This window comes from Prunus mume, linkage group LG3 (genome assembly GCF_029339155.1).
Source record: "Prunus mume cultivar Tortuosa linkage group LG3, ASM2933915v1, whole genome shotgun sequence".
Lineage (NCBI taxonomy): Eukaryota > Viridiplantae > Streptophyta > Magnoliopsida > Rosales > Rosaceae > Prunus > Prunus mume.
In genome coordinates this window covers 16,709,524-16,729,553 of record NC_142700.1, presented here as the reverse complement: position 1 = coordinate 16,729,553, position 20,030 = coordinate 16,709,524, and the positions used below count along the sequence as shown (strand labels likewise).

General features: G+C 39.2%; 3 protein-coding genes and 1 long non-coding RNA gene across 5 annotated transcripts; 2 read left to right on the top strand and 2 right to left on the bottom strand.

Moving 5' to 3' along the window:
- Positions 1–7,006: 7,006 nt before the first annotated feature.
- LOC103326501 (transcription factor MYB97-like) lies at positions 7,007–10,199 on the top strand. Its single transcript, XM_089049376.1, is given in 4 exon segments — positions 7,007–7,523; positions 7,793–8,357; positions 8,360–8,749; positions 9,777–10,199. Coding segments are annotated over 4 exon segments (1,590 nt in total). The 5' UTR covers positions 7,007–7,151; the 3' UTR covers positions 10,040–10,199.
- Positions 10,200–10,650: 451 nt separating this feature from the next.
- LOC103326440 (uncharacterized) lies at positions 10,651–12,180 on the top strand. Its single transcript, XR_513700.2, has 3 exons — positions 10,651–10,792; positions 10,940–11,032; positions 11,815–12,180. It is a non-coding gene; the product is annotated as an uncharacterized LOC103326440 (long non-coding RNA).
- Positions 12,181–12,591: 411 nt separating this feature from the next.
- LOC103326441 (autophagy-related protein 8C-like) lies at positions 12,592–15,060 on the bottom strand. 2 transcript variants are annotated; one of them, XM_008228660.2, is made up of 6 exons: positions 14,903–15,060; positions 14,705–14,774; positions 14,229–14,284; positions 13,792–13,844; positions 12,963–13,081; positions 12,592–12,866 (listed from the first exon to the last, which is right to left on the bottom strand). In XM_008228660.2, the coding sequence occupies exons 2-6, from the start codon at positions 14,739–14,741 to the stop codon at positions 12,778–12,780; spliced, it is 354 nt and encodes a 117-aa protein (XP_008226882.1). In that variant the 5' UTR covers positions 14,742–14,774; positions 14,903–15,060; the 3' UTR covers positions 12,592–12,777. The 2 variants fall into 2 exon arrangements, with proteins under 2 accessions (XP_008226882.1, XP_088904851.1); XM_089048725.1 differs by having other exon boundaries at positions 14,705–14,768; positions 14,903–14,990.
- A 2,363-nt stretch (positions 15,061–17,423) lies between these two features.
- Positions 17,424–18,777, bottom strand: LOC103326442 (CASP-like protein 2D1). Its single transcript, XM_008228661.3, has 3 exons — positions 18,453–18,777; positions 18,241–18,352; positions 17,424–17,876 (listed from the first exon to the last, which is right to left on the bottom strand). The coding sequence occupies exons 1-3, from the start codon at positions 18,644–18,646 to the stop codon at positions 17,613–17,615; spliced, it is 570 nt and encodes a 189-aa protein (XP_008226883.1). The 5' UTR covers positions 18,647–18,777; the 3' UTR covers positions 17,424–17,612.
- Between the last annotated feature and the right edge of the window lie 1,253 nt (positions 18,778–20,030).

Below are 20,030 nucleotides of genomic sequence, written 5' to 3'. Positions count from 1 at the left end.
ATGTGTGCCTGGTAAGAATGTTGAGTTGAAAAGAGAAATCATGGAAGAAGCTCACTGCTCCACTTACACCATGCATCCGGGTAGTACGAAGATGTACCGGACGCTACGGGCATATTATTCATGGCCGCATATGAAGGGAGACATTGCTAAATATGTGAGCAGATGTTTGATATGTCAACAAGTGAAGGCAGAGCGACAGAAGCCATCGGGACTCATGCAACCACTTCAGATTCCTGAATGGAAGTGGAACGTATTACCATGGATTTCGTTTTTAAGCTTCCACGTACTTCAAAGGGTCATGATGGAATTTGGGTGATAGTGGATAGACTTACCAAGTCTGCTCATTTCCTACCCATCAAGGAGACCTATCCTTTGACAAGGTTGGCAAAACTTTTTGTGGATGAGATTGTCAGATTGCATGGAGCACCTGATCCATTGTATCGGACAGGGATCCTAGATTCACTTCTCGATTTTGGAGGTGTTTACAAGAAGCTATGGGTACTAGATTGCAATTCAAGATCGCTTTTCACCCACAAACCGATGGACAATCGGAAAGGACTATCCAGACTCTGGAGGACATGTTGAGGTCCTGTGTGTTACAGTTTAAAGATGCATGGGATGTTCACCTTGCCTTGGTGGAGTTCGCTTATAATAACAGCTATCATTCGAGTATTGGGATGGCTCCTTATGAGGCGTTGTATGGGAGGCAGGCAGGACTCCTATTTGTTGGAATGAAGTGGGTGACAAGAAACTGGAAAAAGTGGATAGTATCCGAGTAACAAATGAGAAGGTGAAGATTATAAAAGAGAAGTTGAAAATTGCACAAGACCGACAGAAGAGTTATGCAGATAACAGGTCCAAGGATCTTGAGTTTACAGTCGGGGATTGGGTGTTCCTGAAGTTATCTCCATGGAAGGGCGTGATGAGATTTGGGAAACGTGGGAAGTTAAGCCCTCGTTACATTGGACCCTATGAGATCACGGAGCGCATTGGACCTGTGGCTTATGACTAGCCTTACCTCCAGAACTGTCTCAAGTTCATGATGTATTCCACGTATCTATGCTCCTGAAATACATGCCAGATCCTTCCCATGTATTAGAATACCAACCTGTGGAATTGGAAGAAGATTTGACGTATGAGGAACAACCAGTACAGATCTTGGATAGGAAAGAACAGAAGTTGCGTTCTAGATCCATCCCGGTAGTGAAAGTTTTGTGGAGAAGCCAAACTGTTGAAGAAGCTACTTGGGAACCCGAAGAGCAGATGCGGGCCAAGTATCCTTATCTCTTCCAAAGAATAGTATGTGAATTTTGGGACGAAATTTCTATAAGGAGGGTAGAATGTAACACCCCGACCCCGTTTATTTTCCTATTTAATTTAATTAAGGGAAAATATTTAATTATTCCTGGGTTAAGGGTGATTTTGGTCACTTTCTTATCCGGGAAGATTTTGGGACCGTGAGTGGTGTGGTTGCGTAGGTGGTACTGAGACGAAACCGTAGACAAAGTGGTAGGCCCAATCGAGATTTAACGAAGCTTTGGCGATCAAAACTTGTTCGGTGGCGTAACCGTAATTATTTCAAGTAAGTTGGGGTAAAATCAGATTTTCACATTTACCCTCACTCTCTCTCCCTCCCGCACACTCTCTCTCTCCTCCCGCTTCTCTCCCCGACTTCTCTTTCTCTTCGATTCTCTCACCCGCAGATCGGAAGGGCCGCACCGGTTCCGCTCGACTCTCGACGCCACGATCACAACCCACCAGCTTATCTCGACCGAAAACGCGAACCGGCCAGTATCGATCGTTCAAGTCGGAATTTTCACGGCGCCGCCGCCTCCGCTGGGCCCAATTCCGTGAACCAGTGAGGTTTCTTCTCCTTTACGATTCTAGCTCTGTTGTTTAGGTTTGGATCGATTTTGAGTTTTGGAACCGAATTGGAAATCTAGGTTTTGGCCGGATTTCAATTTGAAATTCCGGCCACTTGCCGTCCGAATTGGATGTTGCCGTAGTTGGAAAAGTTGCTCCATTCTTCGAGTAGTATCTAGGATTGAAGGGTGAGCGTTGGTTTGGAGATTTTCCGCCGCCGAAATCTTCTACACACCCGCGACCGCCGGCCGCGTGTGGCGCGCGCGGGGCAAGGTGGGTGAAGTTGTTTTTCGTCCCGTTGAGATCCTTAGGCTGTCACGAGTGCGTAGGATTTCGCGGATCTCAATTTGATATCGCTTGACTATCGAACGGATTTCGCATATTGTGCGTTATTCGGTTCGATAAGTTCTGACCGCTGGATCGCTTCCAAATTGAAGTATGTTGATTTAGGTACTCTTAGAAACCTGTAGGAATTCGCGGATCGTGAATTGGAGCCCCGGATGTTCCGATTCAATAATGTGAAGTTTAGGGAAATCGCGATCACCGTGCGATTGGGAAGCGAATTCCAATCAGAATCGACCCTAGGATGTTCCTTTGGACGTGAGCGCACCGGGAACTTGGGGATTTAAGTATTTCCTTTCGTGAATTTCCGCTTTGGAAGTACGCATCGTTAATCAAGGATTTGTATCTTGAATAGGTACTTCGGTTGATCACTCAAGAAAGCGGACCCTCACGGGGCCGGGCAGCTTGGGATTACTTGTGAGTGGACTTTGTTTTAAGCATATGCATGGTTTTAATTATGAAAGTTTTGTGCATATACTTTAAATGATGGTGACTTTGATTTAATAAGTCTTTGGTTGATGATTTGAATATGTTTATATGTCTTGGCTATATATTTTGAGTATAGACATATATATTTGAGTATGATGATTATGTTGATATGGATTTTGGGATGGCTATCTATATTGTCTATGTATAGAGTATGAGAGGTTGTTGTGGTGAGATTGTGGAAAGATAGGAGTTTGATGGATGGTTGTGAGATATGAGTAGGGTAGGTGAGTACCATTCCCTAGTTACTAGGCTTCCCACACACGCTGCTGGCAGTGCTGGTGGGGTGGGAAGGCCATGAGATTACGGGTCTCACACATGGCGCTAGCAGCTGGTGTGTGAGACACTTTCCATACGTGCTGGCGGCCGCGCATGGGAGAGTATGTATAGTTGCTTGAGTATCATCACACACGCTGCTGGGCGCCGTGGGGTGATGATACCGCTCGCGCGCGAGGACTTGTTATGAGATTTGTGAGCTACACGCGTCGCTGGCGTGCCGCGCAGTGAGCTATGGAGTTCCGGCCCCTGCTGACTACTCATCCTCGGACGCCGGTTCCGTGCTCGAAAATCCGCATCACCCAACAATCCCTGCTGGATTGTCTCCCCGGTACATTAGTTTGGAGTGAAGTATATATACTATACTAGAGTCCTAGCTATATGTATATTTATATATGGGTATTTACGGGTGTTGAGAGTTGCATATATTTTGGGAAATGAGTTGTGAGCCTGAGTTGTGGAGATGTTTTGGACTTTGGGATTTTTGTGTTTGAGTTTTGGTTTCTGAATTGTGAAACTGCATGCTAGAGCATTATTTTTACATGGTGGGGTTACTATGTTGTTTTAAAGTGAAACTTTATTTCTGTCCACTCACATCTTTCTGCTTTTGCGCCCCTGCATGTAGTTGCTCCCGAAGGCATTCGAGCAAGTCACGAGCCCGAACTTGTCGTCTCGCTAATAGGGTCCAGATAAATTCTTTCTACTCCCCTGTTTGTTGTAAATAAATTCTGTAGACGCTCTGTTATTGCCCATGTTAGGCTACTACTTGAGGCCGGAGGCCATTTTGTGTTGGATTGTAGTTTGTAAAAGCATGCTGGCAGTTGGGTTGTATATTGATGTAAATTATTGCAGGTTGTTTATTGTTGGTTTGAGCATGTTACAGGGGAGACTCTGCCAAAATTTTGGTAGAATGTCTTGGGTTTTAGTAAGTGGGCCTGGCATCGTGATGATGTCGCACTAAGATGGGTCCGCCTGCTTTGGAGGAAATTCGGGCGGGTCCTCACACTTTCTCCATCTCTATAACCATATAATTCCTACTAAAAACAATCTCCACCATGGACAGGGCAAAAAAACCCTCAACCTTTCCCACAGCTAGTATCGAACCAACCCATTAATGTTGAAGGCAGTGGAGGAAATGGAAGACGTGGATAGATGCAAAAAGAGCTAGGATGTAGAGGATGGAGAGATGCAGACCCACCATGGATAGATGCAGAGATATTGCAGGAAATGGGTTATTTATGGTGATTTTTTTAGAGTGAGATTTATAAATATAAAAAAGGAAAAAAAGAAAAAGGATTTGGTTATTGTGATTTTGTTTTGTTTTGATGGTGGAGTGTGTTGTGTGTTTTGATGATTTGGTTGTTTTATCTTTTCCTTGAGAGAGGAGGTTGTTTCGATGGTTGCCACTACTCATAATATCCATGAGCCAACATCGCCAACCGCCAATGCCTCCCTCTTGTGCCACCGCCAACGCTTGCCTAAGATTTACAGATTGTATCGTAAGGGTTGGGCCTATAGGTGGGGTTCTCCATTTTTGTTTGTTATGTGTAATTTTGATGCGATGAGATTGTTGCTAGGGTTGTATGGTCAGGGGTAGGGTGGGTCGAGTTGTGGTTTGGGTGCGATTGGGTGGGTTGTTGGTTAGGTTCTGTTGGGGCACGAGTGGGTAGACAGAAGAGGTTGAGAATGAGCTGAGGAAATGGAGGAAGTGACGGCTGATGATGGGTCGACGTGGGAAATAGAGAAGGGGCTGGGTTGGTTTTTTCTCTTAATGCTTTTTTATTTGATATAATTTTTTTTTAGAATTGGTTAGTGGGTGAGTCTCATATTGGTCTCTTTCTAAATGCTGTTTGGTTATGAAGTGGGTCCCACAATCGCCACGCAAGATTTAACGTATGACTTTACTTCACAATGAATTACGAGCGTAAATTAGTAATACTTTGAAATGTCGGGTATGAAATTGATTTAATTGAAACCTTGGGGCCCATTTCGATACTAACACTAAACCTCTAGGGGCTAAATTGTAGGTAATCCTAAAAATAAATACAATCCCAACAAAAAAAATACAAATGAAAATATAGAAAAACAAAATTATTGGAAATAAAAAAATTTAAAATATAAAAACAAAAACAAAAACAAAAACAAGAGTCATCATCTTCTCCACAGCAGCACCACCACCACTCCCAGCCCACATCACCACTTTATCTCTCAGAAAACCCATCCCAGATCTCCACTTAGCCAACCCAGATCTTCCACCTAGCCCACGCACCACCGCAAGCAGATTTGGCTCCCTACTCCGCGAGCTACTACGGTAGGGAGAGACACAGAAGGAAAGAGAAACATAGATAGAGAGGGTTTGGGTCGTGGGGGGCTAGGTGTGCGAGAGAGAGAGAGACACACACACACAGGTAAAGAGAAACATATACAAAGAGGGTTTGGGTCTTGGGGGGCTGAGAGAGAGAGAGAGAGAGAGAGAGGATAGGGGAGCTTGGGGGTTGGGTCGCGGGTATGGATGAGTGGTGCCTTATGCCAGTACGAAGCTCGACCATCCATCGCTGGAAGCTTGCCGACAAAATCTCAGACAAAATACAGTCGCGGCCAAGGTTATTTCAATGTCACGATCAATATGCATTACCATTTGGATAGAAATTGGAAAAGAACAAAAGTTACTTTCAACAAAATCAAAGATTTCATGTACTATATTTAGAAAGTGAGTGGATGGGTATGGAGGCGGCTGGGGCGAGTGGGGGCTAGGTTTAGGGTTTGCTTTTATTTTTTTCTTTTATTTTTTATTTTTTCAATTTTATGTTATTTTTTTGTGTTGTTTAATTAATTTATATATATATTTTTTAAAATATTTAAATGTGAAAGATTTTTTATTAACATTTTGTTCATAGTGGAGTGAGCTCCACTTTGCCACGTTGCCCACATAGATTGGTGGTAAATGATCAATGTGTAAGAAATTACAAATATACTCTTGCCATATCATCAAACTTAGCGGACTTTTAGATGGAGTTGACGGCAGTGGGCAATGTGAGATACCAAACTTTGTAAGGGTGCAAAGTTGATTATTTTAACTTTGAGGGGGTAAAGTAAGATTTGACTAGAGTTTCAGGGGACGCTACAATAAATAAGCCTAATTTTAATTCCTAATCATATTCCAAGCAATGGTATACATATCACATTTTGGACATTGTAAACACTTCATTAATAAGGCTAAGACTTACTTCTAAAAGTGAATCTTTATCTTCTTCTTTTTTAATTAGCTTCGTTTTATCCAAATAAATGAGTAGGAGATTTATAAGTTTTTTACTTTTACAGCAATATTGCAGAGGCCATGAGGGCTCCGCGTCCAGGCCGTGGGTGTCAAAAAGATCCAGTGGGTTGTAGTTTGTACTGAACCTCTGAAAAACGGCGCCGTCTTAGCTAACTCCCAAATCTGAACGAAATGGCCATCTTGAACTGCCACTTTACCCACTTCCCCCAAAATAACCAAAACCCATCTGTCTTTACCTTTTTTACCACAGTAATGAACTGACAATTGCTAAGACACCCCAAGGTACCAGCAAAGCCTAGAAGAAGATTTTGTGTCATGTGATGAAAAGGCTTTGAAAAAACCAATTGCCCAAAAAATATGAGGAGCCCTTGAAAAATTATGTTACAGCTCGGTGTCTCACAAGTAGTCTTCTAAACAAATACATTTTACATTTCCTCCACTGCACAAACAACAACAACAACCCATCTCTCGTCTCTCACCGCTCATCTGATTTCCGGGTGCTATAGGCTAAAGGAAGGCTTCTTCTTCCACCACCACCTCCTCCTCCTCCTCCGCCCCTCTCTCTCTCCTCATACTCCGACCCCAACAAGCTCTAAACTGTTGGAGTAGTGCTACAATAAAGTTTCTTTATCACAAAGGAGCAGAGAGGGGTCTCTGTCAAACCCAATACCGCTATCAAAAAAACGAAAAAAACCCACAGAAACTCATCAACATAACCAATAGAAAGGGCAGCATAATTAATATGTAAATTTCAAAGAAAAACTAAGCAAGTGGGGGACACAAAAAAGTGCAGCTCAAATAGTTTTCTTTGCAATTATATACAATTTCTGCCTGGGTTGTGTGTGATATTGACTTGCTGGGCCAACCAGAATCTATCTTTGACATTGGTCTCTCTATTTCATTGATAATGACACCCAGCAGCAGCAACAACAACAGCGGTTTGCTACAGCAGAGCGAGGGAAGGTCGCCGCAGGAATTGAGCTGCGGCGGAGGAGGTGGTGGTGACGTGGTGGAGGGCAGCAAGGGTCTGAAGAAAGGTCCATGGACCGCGGTGGAGGACCAGATTTTGATGGAGTATGTGAGGAAACACGGCGAGGGCAATTGGAACGCGGTGCAGAGGAACTCTGGCCTCAATCGCTGCGGCAAGAGCTGCAGGCTCCGTTGGGCCAATCATCTCCGTCCCAACTTGAAGAAAGGTGCCTTCTCTCCTGATGAAGAGAGGCTCATTCTTGAGCTGCACGCCAAGTATGGCAACAAATGGGCTCGCATGGCTTCTCAGGTAACTACAAATGAGTTTTCATTTTTCATGATAATTTCCTCATTTCATTTCTGTGTTTTTGATTTCTTGTGCCCATGTTTTTGTTTTGGAAAACAAAATGCTGCTGGGTTTGGCCTTTTTTTGCTCTGGAAACAGATTTCATTTGGCTTCTTCCCCTGCTTTTGGAGGAAAAAAAAAACTGCTATGGCTTTTGCTTTAATTTTCTGTTGTGAAACAGAAACTTCTCCAGAGAGCATCTAATCTGATTGTTTCTGTTCTTTTTTGTATAGTTACCTGGGCGAACAGACAACGAAATAAAGAACTACTGGAACACGAGGGTGAAGAGGAGGCAACGCCAAGGCCTACCGCTATATCCCAATGACATTAAACAATCCCAACAATCCCATTCCCATTCCCGATCCCTACCCACAACCACAATCCAAAACCCTTTCCAATCCACCACCAATTGCACAACCCCAACTTTTTCCTTCCAAATCCAAAGCCCAATCCAAGCCCATCATCTGCACTCACTCTCTCCCACTCCACCATCTCTCTCTCCTCTCTCCTCCCCACACCATCCCAAGTCCACTACTCTCACTTCCCTCCCTCTCTTTGATCCCGGCAACCCCACCACCACCTCTTCCTTCTCCTCCTTCACCTTCCACCGTCCCGCCCCCATCCTCGGAGCCCCGGTACGCTACAAACGGTACCGTGACTCTGTCGGATTCTCCCCCCCAGTCTCCCCAACCCCGCAAAGAAGTACTTCCATTCTACGCGCCAATTCAATGCCTGACATTGCCTCTTCTCACTTAACAAGCACCAATTCAATGCCTGAGAGTGCCGCCTTTCAGTTCCCCGGACTTTGAACCCATCTTTACCGCCATTGCCATCGTCGCGAACCCAGTTCGAGTACTCTGAGAGTTTCTTGTCATCTACTGGCTCAGTTTACTCGGTCAAGTCGGAGCTCCCTTCAAGCCAAGTATCCCAAACGCAGTCTGAGGTTACCATTGATACCAAGGTAATCTCGGCAGCGGCAGCGGCAGCAGCAGCATTATCCGCCAGCCAGGCCCATAGCAGTAATGGGTTGTTGGAGGACTTATTACAAGAAGCTGAGGTATTAGCTTGTGGTGGTGGAAATCCTTCAAAGAGAGCAAATGGGCTATTCAGTTCATTTGAGGAGAAGCATGTATTGGATAATTATACCCGATGGCTGCAGTCTACAAGCTCCATGGAGGGCTCGTTATTAGGTGAAGTATTGGTTTTTTGTTAATTTTGTTATTCTTGTTTCTTTGTGATTGAATTTCGGTTTTCATCATAAATGCTCTGTTTCTGCTTGTTTGTGCTTAAATGCTCTGTTTCATTGGGTGCATGCAATTTCTTGAGTCAGACACATCAAATGCTGTTTAACCTGGGCTTTTGATGCTTTCTAAAACCTTAACTTCCTTTTGATCTGCTTTGATTTTGGTTCTTTTTAATGCGTTTCAACTGCTACCTTTACTACCACATAATTGAGTGGAGAAACATTTGTGTGGAACGGGAATTAGCACTGTTTTGCTATCCCGACCAATTATTGTAAGTGGAAAAGTTATCACACGTGACATACCATTATTGCTCGGGATAGCAAAATAATGAAATTCTGTTTCACAAAAGTTTTTCTAAATTGAGTGCGTCGTGAAAGAAAAAAATTATGTTTCAATTATGGTTTGTGACACTAAAAACAGCTTAGACGCATTAACATCTCAATTGTCAAAGTTCATATCCTCAGATTCCCCAAAATGAATTATGATTTGATTTTCTAATATTAGTGATAATGAACAAGTAAAATCATCTTCTGAAGTGGAAAACTTTGTGTGTCATTAGCATCTTTAGGTAAAGCCTTGATGTCCACACATTTCCATATTTCGAATATGGAGACTTTGTGTGTGAAGCGTGTGCGCATGTCTTTTCTTTTCTTTTCTTTTTCGCCCTTTTGAGTAAGTGATGGTTTAGATGGTGCAGATTAACTGACCCTGCCTCTAGAGTGGACTTCTCTATCTTTTAAATTTATTCTCAACTTCTCTTATCCTTGTAAGTTTTTGCGCATTTGAGGGTTGGAACCGAGGATGTCTGAGTTTACAGCTCGTCGCATGCTCATCTTTCATCATATTTGCAAAGCCTAGTTAAAGGCTGTGCTCTCTCTTTCTCTCTCTGCTAGGAGCCATTTTCTCTTTCTTAATTTGTTTGTTAATTAATCTGACTTTCATAATAATGACCTTTTCTGTCAATACATGCCAGAAGCAAAGCCAATCCAGGATGATCAAATTAGCTCACTGCCTGAAGATTTGTCAAAGCTGTTCAGTTTCATCCCTTCCACCGAGCCCATCTCCGATTGGTATAGCGACAGTGGAGAGCTCTCCAACGGTCACTCTTCCGGCGTAACGGATGCTTGTTTGGATTTTGACATGCAGCAGCATATGGCCGCATTGTTCCCTGTTACTGCCACAGCAGAGCATGGCAAAGCCTCTAGCTCTTGGGACAACTTGCCTGGAATTTGCTGAGGATGATATTCAACTATACAAAAATATTATTATAAATTATTACAGAGCATATAATAAAAGCTTTGATGGCTTAAAAGAGACTCTTGTTGTTTCATCTTCCTTGATGGTGTTTGTTTTCATCATGATATTGTAATATTAACTTATATATCTTTTTTTGGATCAATTATGGATGCCACATTATTAATTATAGATCTAATTTATCACTTATGGTAATTGATACTTCGTGTTGATTGCCTAATCCTTGTTGAAGAGCCAAGATCACCTGCCTAAAATGGCAGAATATTAATTAGTCAAAATTATGAATGTAGCCAGGGGCAAACTGAACCCAGAGCGGAGATTAATTCCACACTTCGGGTGTGAGGACACCTCGTGGTATTTATCAAAAAAAAAAAGTGACATGTGAGGATTATAATTAATAACTTATTTTGGAGGCCAGATTAATCATTAATGACATGCGAAGGTTAATAATTTTAACTTAATTTGCAGTCTAGTTATGGTATCCCCAAATTAGCTGGAAAAAAAAATAGCAGTTGTAACTTGTAGTATGCGTGAGAGTCAGTTGTTTCTTAGGACTTTGCTTCTTTTAAAAAAAAAAAAAGGAAGTACAAATATCAGGCTTTTGTTTTGCTTATAAATATTTACCGTTTAGGTTTTCACCTTTAGGAAACAGTCAAGTCACAAACCCTAGAAGCTGACCCTCATCGATCATGGATCCTCAGCCTCAGCCAGAGCAAGTCAAGTACATCTGCGGAGGTACCCACTTTACCTTTTGTTTCCCGAGAAAATTTACCCACTTTTCCTTGTGTTTCCCGAGAAAATCCGCTAGAAAAATTGAAAGAAAATAATTGTTTGGAAACATGAAAAAACAAGCCTTTTTTATTTTGTGATGTGAACTTGTAGGTTGTGGGGAGGAAGTCCCTTTGAAGCCAAACGAAAAGGTTCAGTGCCGTCACTGCGATTACACTGTCTTGTACAAGAAGCGTACTCGTCGTAGTAAGTTTTACTTTTTCGATTTAATTTTTTATTTAATCAATTATTAATATGTATATTTAAACAATTCAACCATTACAATAATTCTCGTGAATTTTTAGTTTTAGTGGTAGAGCATTTATTTTCACACGAATTCGACTTTTATTCTCTTTTTCTTTAAAGTTTTGAAGGAAAAAAAAAACTACTGTAATAATGCAGTTTAAAATATCAAAGAAGGAAGAGTGCTTTGATAAATTTTGAGAGCATTAGGGCATGTTTGGTATTCAACTTGAATCCAACATTTTAAACTCAAAAACAGAATTTGAGTCCAAAACAATGAAAACTTGTTTGGTAACCATATTTTTAAAAACTCAAACTCAAGAACAACTAAAAAAACACCTCAATTATTAAAAACAAAAAAAAAAATCTGTTTTTCAATTTTTTTTTTCTAACAACCCACAAGTTCTCAAATTTTAAAAACTTGAAAACAGTTTTCTAGTTGCATGCCAAATAAGTTTTTGAATCTTAAAAATAGATTTAAGAACTCTTTATTTTTAAGAAAAATTAAAGTTTTTTAATTCCCTATTTGAATAGGATACCAAACGCCCCTTTATTTGTCAAGATACATTCTTACTCAAGAGTCCAAAGTCACATTTTTTTGTGTATGTCACCTTTTTTTATTTTTTTGCGTGGACTGTTTGTAGTATTACTCTATTATATTTTAGGGATTATGTTGTCTAATTATCTTTAAATCATTCTCTGTCGCATGATTTAAGTGATTGATATATGATTTTTGGTTTTTGCAGTCGTGGAGTTTCTGGCACGCTAGGAGAGAATTTGGGATGAATGACGATGGAATAATTATATATACAACTGAGGCATGTGGTGTCCTACATGTTCCGATTTGCTCATGTGGGTTTGGGATTTATCAGCAATTTGTATATAGAAAAGAACGTTAGTAAGCAACTGGTATTGTTCAGCTGTAACTATTTTTCACTTCGTGATTAAAATAGTGTCTTCGCTGTTGATGAGCTTACAAGTCCATAAGCAACTGGTATTGTTCAGCTGTAACTATAAGAATATATTTTAGAAGAGCATAAGAAACTTGGGAAATAGAATGATTATGATGGTGCAAGTCATTCTACGACTAAACTTTCCAAAGCTCTACATAATTGTCATCGCCTCTTGCGAAAGCATGAGACATGACTGTTTGTCCATTTTCATTGGTGGCCGTCAGTCTGGTCCTAGTCGCCAGACAGGTATCAGATTTCAACCTTGTTGATCAGGACCAGCTGGTGGCATTTCGTTGTCCTTCAAAGAATGAGAAGTTGTGTCGTGTTTTACCAACCTTAAATGAGAATGCAAGGAATGGTGGAGTAAAGTGTTGTTCAAGCACTAATGGTGGAGTAAAGTGTGGTTCAATCACTTTAAGAAGAGATTGAATCTGCAGTAGGGTTTGAGTACCAAGCACATTCAATAGATATCATTGCACTCTAGGTAGGAAATCATCAAACACAAACGCAAAACATGAACAATTGGAAAGAAAAATAAACATCACGCATTCGACAATTTACTCACTGAACTCATAGAAGGATTAACCATATGATATTTCCAGCGTAAGGTCATAGATCCAACTTCTAACAGTAGGCATTATAAGAAAAGCAACCTCAAATTTGGGACTGCAATAGCAGAAGTTGAAATCCGAGAATTTACAAATTTTTCATCCTTCTTAAAAGTCTTATTTACATATCAACTTGACTGCACTGGCATTAACCAAATGTGTTTTCGCCACTGTAGGTCATGTAAAGGAAACCATCCTCATCTTTGTTTTCCTCATAGATTGCAGACATCATGGCAGCTGCAATAGCACAAAACCAAACATATGTTGAGAAATAGGTCATTAGATGATGGTATTTCTAGTATTTATGAAACATCTTTGGAGCATTATTCTTACCAGTGGGTGGCAAAATGTTCTTGACAAATATAAAAATAGCCTTCTCAGCACTGAGTTTTATCCTCTTACGAACCACATAAACAAACTGCCCAACAGTCAAATCAGCAGGAACCAGATATCTGTTTCGATCATTGATCATCACACAAAATCCATTGAATTAGATCGTGCACTGTGAAAAGAATGTTTTACAGATAGTGTAACAATCAAAAGTCCATTTGTTAGAAACTAACATTTCAGCTTCAATGCAAGGACTAGCTCTTCCTAATTTCTTCTGGTAATATTTATGAAGTGAGAACCCGTGATGGCTAGTGATACATGTGAAGTTAAATTTCTAGATCAAAGATGCATAACTTGTTTGTGCTCCACGGTAAACACTTAATGATACACATGAAGCACCCTATGTAGGAAATAATCTATAATGTAACCATAGTTTGGCGATGTCAAACTTAATCCCATGCAAGACGTATATAGCCAACAACACCACACACATTCTTTCAAAATGGCTTGGAAAATTGTAAAGTGCCAGCAAGCAAGCCCATGCAGAACTCATCAAAGCAGGGGAAACAAATCTATAACATAGAAGCATGTATCAAGTATTGACCTTACCAAAGAAATGTCACACAACACGTGCACATTCTTCAAAAGGAAAACCTTTTAGAAAATTGCAGAGTACCAGGAAGCAAGCATCATGACATAACTCATCAAAGCAGGAAAAATAAATAATCTATCACGTACAAGCCAGTATGAAGTCTTGATTACTAAGAAAATTGGGAACAACCAAAATAGAAATATATAAAGCACACGTGGAACAAATAAAGACAAGACTGACTTCTTCTTATCAATGTCTGGTATGTCACTTCTTTCAGCCTTCTCCACAATAACCTATATAGAGAAAAAAGAAGATGAACACATAATTAAAGAACAATTATGTATAGGACATACAGCCTATGGACAAGGATCTTGAAAATGTTATAAAAATGCACCACACTTCAAGCCCAAAGTTAAACGAGTATTGCATGGAGAATTTTCAACCTTCACGAAGTCCCTTTAGAGAGGCGCACAAGTCAAACACAAGAGCACATGCTGTTTTGCAAAGCACAAGGCTCAAACAAGCTTTTCTTGGTTCAAGTTTTGTATTAATTAACATTCTGAGAAGTCAAACTTTATAATTGCATATTGCTTAGGCTCTAAAGGGCCTTAGCTTCTAACTGCCCCATGACCATTTTTATAAGATGGCTCTTGATGAATTGCAAATGATATTCATACCGGAATTCTGTCAGGATACTTCTCCCTGATCCGAGCAGCTTCCGCCTGCCTCCTCTCTGGCAAAAGAAAAAACAATAAAATAATTAAAACAAAAGAAAGTAAAAATGAATAAGCTTGTAGGATCTGATCTACTGGAAGATATCAGAACTACAGTGATGCTCACTCTATAGAATGCACACACAACGAAAATCAAAACAGAAAGGCCTAGAACAATTCAATTACAGAATTAAAGGTAATATTCATATACTGAGGTTGACAATTCATCACTCAATTAAATCTCAGAAAATCAGCAACACAGATCATACAACTCATAAATATAAACAAAAAGGAAAACAATAAGGGAAAAGAAGAGATAACCCAAATCAAGAAAGATGAAGGTTGAAGCTTAATTCAGTATAAAAATAATCAACAAAACCCATATGTAACTCCAGATCAATCACATCAGAGAGGGAGAGAGAGAGGGAGGGAGAGAGAACCGAGTGGGTGTTCCAGCTTGAAGGAGCTTTTAGCCATGGAGGATTGCAAGTCTTGACGGTTTCGCTAGCACTTCCGAGTTACGATCACAGCATAGAAAAAAGAACCGAATTAGGGTTTCCGATTGAAAAAAAAAAAAAAAAGGTTAATCGAAAGATTACAGAAAACAAAAAAGTCTTCTCTTTTCTGCAACTTCTTACCACAGAATATCTGAAGAACAAGCAAAGGCAAAATATTTGGAAAAGAATCTGCGAGCGAGAGAAATAGAAACTGAAGAAATACGAAAGCGATCGGGAAATTGATATTGCTCAAAAGAAAGAATGTGACTCCTTTTACTACTTACCCCGAAAGCAAATTTCTTCACTCGTCACTCATTCACCTTCTCCACTAAACGACGGTCGTTGTTGTCGTTTCGTTTGCTGTTCAGAGGGCCACAACAATTGGTTGAGTTGTCCTTGGACTAATCTGGACTGCGATCCTTTCTGATCCTGCTCCATAGTGGGCCGAGTTTCCATGGACCACAAATAAAACTGGGTCAAGTCTGACCAAAAAACAAATACAATGCTAAGCTTAATAGTTTTCTTTAATTTGTACTTTTCTAGAGGATTCAAATCCGAAGTTTCACCTTTCAAAATACCATTATTTATGTATTTTCATGACTCAAATTGTTTTTTCCTTTAATTTGAGTCCACAATTTCATTAAATTGTTAAAGAATGATATAATCCTTTTATATATATATATATATAATAAATTGATGAGTATTTATAGAGTTTAGGATGTGTTTTGAGGTCGTATTGAACTTAGAATAATATATTTACTTATTTTTGCTTTTGGATTTAAATTTCAACTATTGAATTACTTTTTTCCTGTTGATCCAGCCAAGTTTTAATATCAGCCATTAATTTCTAGCCTTTAGATTTAAAAAAAACAAAACAAAACAAAAGAAAGCAGCCCATTTGAAATGCAACCATTGAAGTGCAACGTTAATTCCGCCTAGATTGGAATCTCAGACCAAATCCCACCCCATTTTTCAGTCAACCCAAGTTTCCCCCCCTCCAAATACCAGGATTGGAGAAGGTTTGGGGCTAAAAATTCCAAAATTTGGATTTTTGTCTCCCTGGTTGGAGAAGGCCTTATGTCCAAAACTGGAGTCAACTTACAGATTTGTCACCGGTTGCTGTTGCTGGCATTCTTCTGCGGATCGTACTGAAATCTGTAAAAGCGACAACCTAAGGCACCAATATGGTACCAACCGAAAGCACTATGATTAGATTAATAGATTGAGGAATTAATTTGACAAAGTGACAGTGCACTTTGCGATTTCTTATATTGAACTATTGGAAAGACGACGTGGCCACATGGTTCGGCAAGGGGCCGGCTAGGTGGTTCAGCGACGGTCATCACTTCAAGGCCCACTTCTTACGAATTATGCTGGATCAGATATAGTATAAAATTCATGCACATGTTAGGATCTTCTTATCTATTGGAAATGAAGTTTAAATTTGGTCCTGATTTGAGTAAAGGATATAATGCCAAAGAAATAAATTTGGAGGGTGCAGTAGTACTAACAATCAAATGGACCTTCTGCAAATGTTAGGATCTCTTTGAAGTACTACGGTTTCAATGTAATCGATTTTACCTTTGTGGTTTCAATGTAATCGGTTTCAAGGAATGTTTGTCAATTTTTGTCGTATAAAAAAATTGTTATTTTTTATTATTTTCGTTTTTACAATTGATGAAGAAGAAGAAAATCAAACTTAAAATCTCTTTCAATATTGAGATGCTGGCATGAAATGCATTTTAAATGACAGTCACACTACTTTTCGACAAATTTTTGGAGCTTCATCTTCACTCTAGTAAGGCCCAGTTTGGAATCATTGTCACTTTTAAAAAGTTGCTTTTATCTTTGAAAATAATTAATGTAAAGAAAGCAATCCATGTTTGGTAAATAATATTTTTAAAGTGCTGCTAGTACAAAAACAATGTCAAAACCGTTTAATAAGTTTTAATATAAAATTATTGTGATTATGAATAATGACTAAAATAGACATGATGTTAAAAGTGTTATGTATTAATCATGTGGTAGTAGTGGTAGTGGTGAAGTGGAGGTGGTGGTGGTGATGAAGGTGGAGTTGGTGGTTGTGGTAGTGGTGGTGGTGGTGGTAGGGATGGCGCTTGTAGAGATGGTGGTAGTGACAATATGGTGGTGGAGGTGGCAGCATGGTAGTGGTGGTGGTGTTGGTTGTGGAGGTGGTGGTGGATGTGGAGATTTTGGAGGAGGTGGTGGTGGTGGTGGTGGTTGTGGTGGAGGTGAAGGTGGAGTTGGTGGTGGTGGTGGTGATGGCAGTGGTTGTGGAGGTAGTGAATGTGGTGGTGTAAGTGGTGGAGTTGGATGTGGAAGTAGAGGTGGTGTTATTTTTAAAATGAATGATAGTATTTTGGGAATTAAAAAATCATTAAATATTCATCTCTCTTTTTTGAAATTACTTTAAAAGAATCCATAACTCGCTTAAAAGTTCTGTCAAAAGACTACTACTTTTAAAATAAACGGGATATTTTATTTTTATCAAACATCTTCAACTACTTAACTTTAAAGTAAAGCAAATTTTTGGCCAAAAAAAGGAATCACAAACGGGTGGTGGAAGGTTCTGCTTTGGGTCTGGTAGGTGAGAATATGGACTTTTAGTGGACGGAAGTGCTCCACTTGTCAAACAAGATGATTTGTGTTAGAAGCATAGACCTTTATTTGAATCTGGAGAGACAGATATTCCAACTACTGGGAAACACTTCAAAACTAGTCATTTCACAAATATACATACGTACATACATACATACATACATACATACATACATATATATATATATCATATTTCATTTTATGTTCTTCAGATTTATGGAAGAAAACCCATCTAAGTCCTCTCTTCATCCACCTCTTTATGAGAAACAGCAGGTGGCTCAAACATGCTAAAGACCCTATAAGCTGAAATCACAGCTAAGACAATGAAGCTGCAAAGGGCCAGGGCATGGAGAACCAAGGCCACCTTCATTCTACTGCAGAATCTTCCATAAGAACTACAAGCTTCACTCCATGAGACTGTCCTGTCACCATTGGAGGCCAAAGACTGTATCTCCATAACTGCAGCTACAGATGTGAGCATTAAGTAAGCCACAATCTGCACCCAAAATTCAAACAAAAGAAAAGGACACAAAATCAGCAAGGCCACCCTCTTACATATATTTGTGCCAAATTTGGGACCTTAATTAGTGGTTTTCAACATTACAATTAAGCCTTCAACACAAATCAGGATAAAAACCAAAATGGGTAATCACACATTTTATCAAAATGTTGACAACCTTTGAGGACATATGTGAAAAACATAATAAGAACAGAACTATTTATGAGGGTAGGTATTTCATTTTTTCCCCAAAATTCCAAACATCCACCTCCTATATATTATTATTATTATGTCTGAAAGTGAAAAAGAGAAAGAAAATAAAATAAATTGAAGGGGACAAAGAAGGATAAAGAAAATGAACCTGGTCAGAGACAAAGAAAAGCCAAGCTTTAGTCACCAAGCATCTGATCCATGAGGCCATAGTTGCCAGAAAAACATATGCAGCAGAAATGGTGCTGATGCAAACCATGTACCTGCAGAAAGACAGCTCAAATATTAAATTTAAAAACAGAAGAATTAGGCAGACAAATTAATGTCCAAGAAAATGAAAAAGAAGATGAATGGGGTTCTTGCTTGAGGCCCATGAAATTGCTGAACTCTATCTTCCCATAGCTGATGTTGTCTTGTTTGTTTGTCACAGTGAGCCATATGGTTGCAATGCTAAGAGGAATCACTGAAACCCTAAGGGAGCAATCTAGGAGCTTCAGGGCAGGAACAGGAAGGTTGGAAGTGAAGTTAGGAGAATTTTCATCAAAGTTTTCTCTCATTTTTGGGCAATGCAAATAAGACCAACTTTCACTTTGACAACAACCTCTGGTCTTATTATATGAGAGTGCAGGCAGACTGCACAGAAAGATAATTTCTTTTCTTTTCTATTTTTTTTTTAATGCACAAGAGAGATGAAAATGTTGCTAAGACTAAATGGTAATGTGGGTAATAAATATAAAACAGTTTAGGGAAGATGTTACATATACTTATGTACTTGTACCTTGTTTTTTTTTTTTTTTTGGTGTGGAAAAATAATCAATATGGGTTTATTTTTATTTTTCTTTTATTTTACTTAGCTAAGGTTTTATTTTATTTTTATATATAAAACAAAATGCTTGAAAGAATGTGTGGAGATACATTACATGAAGTCTTGTTAGTGAGAGGGGAAAAGATAGATGATAGTGGGGCTGTTGCTTTTCAAGTGCAGGAAATCATGACATGGTGTCGTGATTATCTAGAACAAATGCCATGATTGATGGTGATTCTACATGACATCAGGCTTCCCTGATACTTTAACTACTTTATTATGAGAAAGGAAATTCTTAAGCTCACCATCTTTTAACTCTAGTATAAAATTTAATTATATTGCGAACAATTGAACTTATGCATTCAAAAGCATAATCAATTCAACCATTGAAAGCATAGTTCCTCACTTTCATCTCTTTCAAGTTCATTGGGTGCACACTTTTTAATAGATACAACCACACATATTAGCTATATTTAATTAATTTTTTTTTTAAAGTACAAACGATAGTTTAAATTACAGAGAATGGAGATTTCTCACACACACAAAACTATGATGTCGTAGCTAAACTCCATTGGCAGCTATGGTTAATTATAATATAACAGTTGGCAAACATTGAGTGAAATGATGAAGCTCCACCACTTAAAAGTAAAGATAATGAGCAAAATTATTTATCCAATTCCCATTCAAGTCCTTGTGTGAAAACTTCATTAACTGAACTAGAAATCCACCCTAGAGAGGATTGTTGATCATAAGTCTACATGACCTCACAGTGACATATTTAATCTCTTCTTGTTTTTTGTGTTGGGAAACATAATTTCCTAAAAGAGCCACCCAGAATGCTTTAAGTACAAGAGATAGATAATCTCCTTGGTTGCCTCTGATGGTGATAACTTATTTGTCTTCACCCATAATTTTTTATTTTATTTTATTGGTAAATTTTCTCCCATCAATTTGGTTGAGCTGTTCACTTAATGGATGACCTTTGTTTGGTCACTTGATGCTTTTATAGTTCACCTACTCAAATTCATTAGTCTGCGCCAGGCAGATGGGAGTATTAATTGTGAGTTACATTTAATGCAGTATCTATGATCAACAAATTGTTAACTCAGTAAATTCAAGTGAATTGAGTCAACTAG